Source organism: Apium graveolens, chromosome 8, assembly GCF_009905375.1.
Source record: "Apium graveolens cultivar Ventura chromosome 8, ASM990537v1, whole genome shotgun sequence".
NCBI lineage: Eukaryota > Viridiplantae > Streptophyta > Magnoliopsida > Apiales > Apiaceae > Apium > Apium graveolens.
Window position 1 is genome coordinate 9209473 of NC_133654.1, and position 7900 is coordinate 9217372.

The following is a 7900-nucleotide window of genomic DNA, read 5'->3' on the forward strand; positions in this document are numbered from 1 at the left end:
TCGATTGTAACCACTATAGCCATTGATGTGACATCTCTTTTAACCGCTATTGAAACCCAAAAGGCTGAGTCAAAACTGTTTCAATTTTAAATGGTTTAGATGAGTGTTACTCTGCTGTTCGTAGTCAACTTTTAATGCGGATTCCCTTACCTAGTGTGGAAATGGCATTTGCTGCTATCCAGCAAGAAGAAACCCAAACTGATGTCCTACACCACAGTGAATTTGAGCTATCAACCATGTTTAGTCAAATCATAGAGTTGATCATCACGAAATGGCCAACAATGCCCAAGTTAATTCACAAGCTGATGAAAGTGAAGTTGTTTCTAAAGCACAACAACTACAACAATTACTGAAGTTACTGCTAAGTGAGGGTAAGTCCCAAGTTAAAGGTTATGAAACTGAGGATGAACTGGAAAATTATTTCTCAGGAATGGTGTCAATTAATAGGTTGAATGTAGATAAGGACACCTGGATTATAGACTCCGGAGAAAGTGACCATATGACATCAAGTCTTGATAATTTGATGAATGTTCAACCAGCTAAAACTGAACTTATTATCAAGTTACCAACTGGTGACACGGCAAAGATAACTCACACTGGTGATGTCAAACTCTCGAATGGCCTGGTTTTGCATAAAGTGTTGTACGTCCCACAATTTAAACACAGTGTTAGGAACATGTTACAGGCTTGATAAGTTGTAAAAATACCTTAGTAAATTTGATTAAGTGTGTTTGTAGCTTTCGACGGATGATCTTATATGTCATCTGTTGAACGAGTAGTTTATGTATTAATAAGTATTTTGTAGCACATTCATGTGTGTAGTAATGCCTTAAAGAATTAGAAGTTGTAGGACATTCTAATTTATGTTGACTGCAAGAATAATATGTAAAATAGGTTGGAAAATTGTATATATTAGATGCCTAGTAATTTTACATAAGTGAAATTGAGTCAACTGCTATGGAAACACTTTTGACGGATGTTCATCACAAGGCTTCGACGAATGACCCAAGTCACATTTCAATGGATGACTCAATTGAGTTTCGACGGATGATTCAATTGAGTTTCGATGGATGATTCAATGGAGTTTCAATGGATGATCCAACTGAGTCTCGACGGATAACGAATTTCAAACAGGAGTTGATAGTGATTTGACAGTCACATGGGTTGATTACACACAAAAGGAATGTGGCAGCCTATAATCAGGTTTTAGAGAATAAAAAAGCATTTTCATTTTCATGCTTTCTTGAAGAAAACAAAAGATACTGGATGGAGAAATGAAGAAGCATGTTATTAGACAAAGACACATTTTATTTTATTAGTTTATTTTATTCACTTGTAACTTGGTAATATATAAATCAAGAGTAGGTCGTAGTAAATCAAGCAATCAACTAGAGAAATAGAGAAGGTTGTATCTCTGAAGAATTTCTTCGTTCCTTGTGATTCTACTTGTAAGCAGCTGTGTACAATCTTTGTATCACGGAGTTCTCGAAATATACATATATTTAGTGGATAAGTTCAATCCACCAGAAAGTTTTTAAATACTTATGTTTAAATTACTTTCTGTTTGAATACATCAATACTTTCATTTCGCACTTTTGCATATTCAAACACCGTCATGTATATTTGTTAGATAAGTTCTTAAAATCGAAGAAGAAACCAAGAATTATATTCAACCCCCCCTTTTGTAATTCAACTATTAGATTGTCCGGGATTAACAATTGGTATCAGAGCAAGCTCTTGACACACTAAGAGTTTAAAGATCAAAGCAACTAACAAGATGAGCAGGAAGGATGTTGGAGTAAAGATCCCTTTCTGAAAATAATGCTTACTTTCTTGATAACTTGTTCTACTCGCTACACTTGGTTTATATACTACCAAGTTACATGATAAAAAGACAAACAAGTAAAACAAAAATTATTTTTAGTCTAATTTCATGCTGCTTCATTACACTATCCAGCATCTTTGAATATCTTCATAATTGCATGAAAATTGTAATGCTTCTTTGTTCTCTAAATCCTGCAATCAGGCTGCCACATTCCATTTGTAAACATCCGACGCATGTGACTGTATAGTCAATGTCAACTGCACTTTTGAATATGATCATCCGTCGGGACTACGTTGGTCATCCGTTGGATTCCTTGTTGATTATCTGTCGGGAGCCTTTGTAGATCATCCGTGAGGAGCCTTTCTGCCACTTGACTCTATTTCACTTATACGGAATTGCAAGACATCTTATATTTACAATTAGCCACCCTATTCTGTATATCAATCTAGTAGAACATGACTTAAAGAATCCTATACAAGCTACTCAACTAATACATTATTATTTGCACACATGTGCTAGAAGACTTATTATTATATAAGCTACACTCTTGATGGATGTTCAGTGGTCATCCGTCGGGACTATAAAGTTCATCCGTCGGGACTATTATAGAACATCCGTCGAGAGCTAAAAACACTAAGTTAAATCTACTAAAGTGTTTTGTTCAATTTACTATCAAGTTCACAACATATTCCTAACATACAATATTGCATAATAACTTGCATTTATTTTAAATTGTGCAATTGCTTGTTTAAGTTACATTTCGGTTACAAATTATCTTGTAAATATGGTTAGAAATTTGCAGAACATATTTTCGCAAATATTTTTCAAATTCAATTTCAAACTTGGTTGCAAAATGGTTTCAAAGTTGCACAACATATTTTTACAATTATTTTTTAAAAATATAGTAACTTTGTAAAAAAAATGTAAAACTTGGATATCTATGAAATAATCCCTAAAACTTATAAGTTGGCAAGTTGGTATTAATGGACATTACTAGTTATCTTATATTGATTTCTAAATTTATAAACTACACTAGTTAAAATTTAAAACTCATGAGAATAAATTTTCTTAGAAAAATTAGTTATTAACAAGACTACCTAGTGGACAAAACAAGCGACAACATGGCAAAACTAAAAAGAGGATAACTATTTTTGAAACTTAATTAAAGTGTAGCTAGAAAAGGTTTAAAATTTAGCACTATTTAATCAATTATCAATCAATCCTTTTATGAAAAATAATAAAATTATCCCATTAATTAAATTTTGATTAAATATTAGTGATTTCTCATATTTATTTAAGTCATATATATATAAGTCATTTCTAACCAAATATTTTAGATTATTTAATATTCTTCCTTATTTATATTTCAATTTGGTAATTATCTAAAATACTTAGAAAATTTAAAAAAATAGTTTCCTCTTTATTCACAACTATAAACTTACATCTATGTTTTTAGTTTTAGTTCATGTTGGAGTATTTGGGATATACAATCTATGAAATGATGAATTTTAAACCTACATTTGTCTATGTTACATTTCTTTTTGAAAAAATCAAATTACAAAAAAAATTATTATAAATGAGAATGTATACAATTATATAATATCATTATCATCTTTTGCAAATATATATATATAACAAATTTATACAAAAGTATAATTAAATTTGGAATGCATAGTGAGATAAAAATTTTAAAAATATACAATTAAAAATATATAAAATGTATTTGAACTAATGAGAATAAAGTTTTACCATTAATTATAAGTATCTATTTACATTGATTTATAAAAGATATCAGTATGTATAAATATTAATCTCCAAACAAATCATTATAATTATATTAAATTCATTTACATAAGAAAGTTATTTAGACCAGAACTTACAAAAAATAATCAAAAAATAATGATTATAGAAGAAAAACAAATGAAAGATATATTACATTTATATAATATTAATACAATTAACTAATAAATCAAATTCATTTTATAAACTGAAATTATCAATGTACATAATCTTGAATAATCCCAAAATTCAAACTAGAATGTCACAAGCTAAAAGTTAATATAAAATAATTAAATTACAATACCAAAATACATTATTTGTTAATTCTAAATTAATTAAACTAGTAATAGAAATATTCATTTTATAATTACAACTTAATACTTTTTCATCACAAAACATACCATAAAATTCATAAAAAAAAAAAGAAGAGAGTAGCAAAGTATTGTGCTTGTTACACGTAGTCCTAGTCCTGCCCAACTTACACGTAGCCAACTTACACGTAGTTTTAATGACATAATCCCCCTTTTCCTTAACTCAAAAGACTTTGGTTACACTCATTTCATATTCATCCTTTCAACTCTTCATTTTTCCCATCTTCATCCTTATAACCCCTTAAAAATGTCAAAGGAGATGTTCTTTGATGCTCCCTTTGAGGTAGTGGTATGCATTTTCGCTCACTTACCTGCCAAAAAACTGTTGTGCTATCGCTCAGTTTCGAAAGCCTATTGTGATTTGATCGACAGTCGATACTTTGCCAACCTGCATTGGTGTAATTCCATGAGAACTCGCTCTAATCTTATCATACTTTGCAGGAGCATAGGAATGGCTTCTGTTGGCAGTGATGCAGGTATGCATCGTGTTGATATTGATACACTCTTACATTCTGTACTAAAATGTCCTATGGACTGGGATTTTTTCAGTAAATTTATTGGCACCTGTAATGGTGTAGTCTTATTGTACGATGGATATGAACATATAACCTTTTGGAATCCGACTATTCGTACTTATATTGACCTGATTCATCCTCGTGCAAGTACTCCTCAGAATCCAAATGGGAATATTAAATATAATTTTGGCTTTGGGTATGATCATTTCAATGATGATTACAAAGTGGTGATGTCTTTTCAGTTGGATATTACAGCAGTACTAAATGGTGAGGAAATTGTTAAGGAAGCTTATGTTTTTAGTTTGAAATCAAATATATGGAGAAAAATAGGAGACTTTCCGTATTTTGTTTGTAAAAGTGGATGTTATGGTGCATATGTTGGTGGTTCCTTATACTGGACTTGTGTGGAGCGAAGTGTTGATTCTAATTTCCGCAGCTTAATTGTTGCATTTGATCTTGCAACGGAAGAGTATAGGATTATACCAACGCCCCTATATGAAGATATTAGTTCTGAGGTTGAAATTACAATTGGGTCGTTGGAAGAATCTCTTTGGGCTCACTGCTCTTTGGTCGTTGAAGGTGAAGAGGACTCGGTGGGCTTTTCAGACACATGGATACTCCACGAAGTAGACAAAGAACCGTATTCGTGGACAAAATTACTTTCACTAGATTATCCAAGTAAATTTTGTAAGCCATTGGCATATTCAAAGCGTGGTAAGAATGTACTTTTGGATAACCGCATGAAGTTGTTATGGTATGATCTAGTCAAGGGAGAGGAAGGACGAGAGATAAATATTAGGGGTTTGCCTGACTACTTTGGCTCAGACGTCTGTGTTGAAAGTCTTGTTCATCTTGATTGCGGTTCAAGTGATAAGGAGAATCAGCATATAGGAGAGGAAAAGGTTGTCGAAGACGATATACAAAGTAATGAAGGTAATCAATCCTACTCAATCCTATATCTTTAATTCTTATGCTGAATTTTTTAAGTCAATTGCATATCATTTAGTCCTAGCTATCAGCAAGTTGTTTTTGCAGTTTCCTTGTACTATTTTGGAACTTATTAAAGCTTGTATTTTGAACTTGTCTTTTAAACTATATGAGTATCCAATTTTAAGTGTTCTTTCCTTCTTGATCATTTCAATTAAACTTGCTGTTGCATCACTTTAACTTATTTTCACAATGTTCTGCATTAATTACTGATAGCACCTGTTTTACTTCATTTATGATATTAATGTTCTTGAATTACCTCAATGGATTCTTTACTCTCTGTTAAGAGGATAAGAGCAATTATAAGTTCTTACAGTGATCTGTTGGCCATCTATGACGTTTGTAGTATACTCCATTTGGTTCTGGTTAATGACAGTCATTAATTACTAATTTTGCATATCAATGTGTAGAATCAATCTTCTCTGTGATCGCAAACTTTGTGACTGAACTATTCAGGGGGATCTTTGAGTTTTGAGTCTTCTGGCAAATACTTCACCACATTAACTACCATGATTCGTGTAAGTTGAAACTTGACCTTTATAATTCAAATGATTTTTCTTCTATTACATATATGTTGATCAACTCTAGGGTGTATCTTAATGGTTCATACAATAAAACTAATCAGACATTGCCATTTATCTGTCATTTATTCTACTGGTATCATGGAAAATGTTCAGCAGCTGTCATAGTTTATGGTTACAAATATACAAGTAAATGGTAGCAAGACCTCTTTCAATTGCAAATAATAATTATATTTTTGAATTTCACTCATGCTCCTTTCCTTTACTCCTGACCGGTTGGAGCTAATCTTTCCGTGTTCCTCATGGAAGCGACACTTCTGGCATCAGTTAAATTAAGTACGAGGCTCGTTGTAAAAACAAATTCAACTTGTTAAACCACTGTAGATTGCAAGTATTAATTCTGAGAGTTTTTATGACAGATCCGGCGTTTCTTAATACTATAGCTCGACACATGTGAGATCCAAGGAGATGAAGTCCGATCATCCAGTTCTTTTGATGACTAGTAATGCAAGTTGTCTCTTCAAGTTATAAATGTCTGTAGTATGATGTTAGGATCATGGATGCTTATATGTAAATATACGGTTGGATCTTTATAATTGATGCATGTTTGTATAAAATTAATTACTTATAATGATGTATATGTTCCATGTCAGCTGCCACCTCAATTTACACATGTTGTCATATCAATGCTAGCTGCCTGGACCACTCAGTTTATCGTTGTTACCTTCTTTTTCTTTTTCAATTCTGTTGCATTGCATTTATTCTATTTCTGGAGTCTTTAGTTTGTTACTAGTATTTTGGCCATGAGGCATATTCCCAATGTATAGGTGTATGAAGTCTACTCATTCACTTGGTTTATATACTACCAAGTTACATGATAAAAAGACAAACAAGTAAAACAAAAATTATTTTTAGTCTAATTTCATGCTGCTTCATTACACTATCCAGCATCTTTGAATATCTTCATAATTGCATGAAAATTGTAATGCTTCTTTGTTCTCTAAATCCTGCAATCAGGCTGCCACATTCCATTTGTAAACATCCGACGCATGTGACTGTATAGTCAATGTCAACTGCACTTTTGAATATGATCATCCGTCGGGACTACGTTGGTCATCCGTTGGATTCCTTGTTGATTATCTGTCGGGAGCCTTTGTAGATCATCCGTGAGGAGCCTTTCTGCCACTTGACTCTATTTCACTTATACGGAATTGCAAGACATCTTATATTTACAATTAGCCACCCTATTCTGTATATCAATCTAGTAGAACATGACTTAAAGAATCCTATACAAGCTACTCAACTAATACATTATTATTTGCACACATGTGCTAGAAGCCTTATTATTATATAAGCTATACTCTTGATGGATGTTCAGTGGTCATCCGTAGGGACTATAAAGTTCATCCGTTGGGACTATTATAGAACATCTGTCGGGAGCTATAAAGTTCAGTGGTCATCCGTCGGGACTATAAAGTTCATCCGTCGGGACTATTATAGAACATCCGTCGAGAGCTAAAAACACTAAGTTAAATCTACTAAAGTGTTTTGTTCAATTTACTATCAAGTTCACAACATATTCCTAACATACAATATTGCATAATAACTTGCATTTATTTTAAATTGTGCAATTGCTTGTTTAAGTTACATTTCGGTTACAAATTATGTTGTAAATATGGTTAGAAATTTGCAGAACATATTTTCGTAAATATTTTTCAAATTCAATTTCAGACTTGGTTGCAAAATGGTTTCAAAGTTGCACAACATATTTTTACAATTATTTTTTAAAAATATAGTAACTTTGTAAAAAAAATGTAAAACTTGGATATCTATGAAATAATCCCTAAAACTTATAAGTTGGCAAGTTGGTATTAATGGACATTACTAGTTATCTTATATTGA

General features: G+C 31.9%; 1 protein-coding gene across 2 annotated transcripts; it reads left to right on the forward strand.

Moving 5' to 3' along the window:
• Positions 1-4094: 4094 nt before the first annotated feature.
• Positions 4095-6750, forward strand: LOC141678283 (F-box protein CPR1-like). 2 transcript variants are annotated; one of them, XM_074484561.1, is made up of 3 exons: positions 4095-5423; positions 5888-5995; positions 6418-6742. In XM_074484561.1, the coding sequence occupies exons 1-2, from the start codon at positions 4223-4225 to the stop codon at positions 5950-5952; spliced, it is 1266 nt and encodes a 421-aa protein (XP_074340662.1). In that variant the 5' UTR covers positions 4095-4222; the 3' UTR covers positions 5953-5995; positions 6418-6742. The 2 variants fall into 2 exon arrangements, with proteins under 2 accessions (XP_074340662.1, XP_074340661.1); XM_074484560.1 differs by having other exon boundaries at positions 5888-6750.
• Positions 6751-7900: the final 1150 nt, after the last annotated feature.

What these genes read in the sequence shown, in the direction of transcription:
- LOC141678283 (XM_074484560.1), top strand. Translation starts at nt 4,223, where the DNA reads ATGTCAAAGGAGATGTTCTTTGATGCTCCCTTTGAGGTAGTGGTATGC. An exon ending in CGATATACAAAGTAATGAAG is followed by an intron (nt 5,424 to 5,887) that starts GTAATCAATCCT and finishes ATCAATGTGTAG; the next exon opens with AATCAATCTTCTCTGTGATC.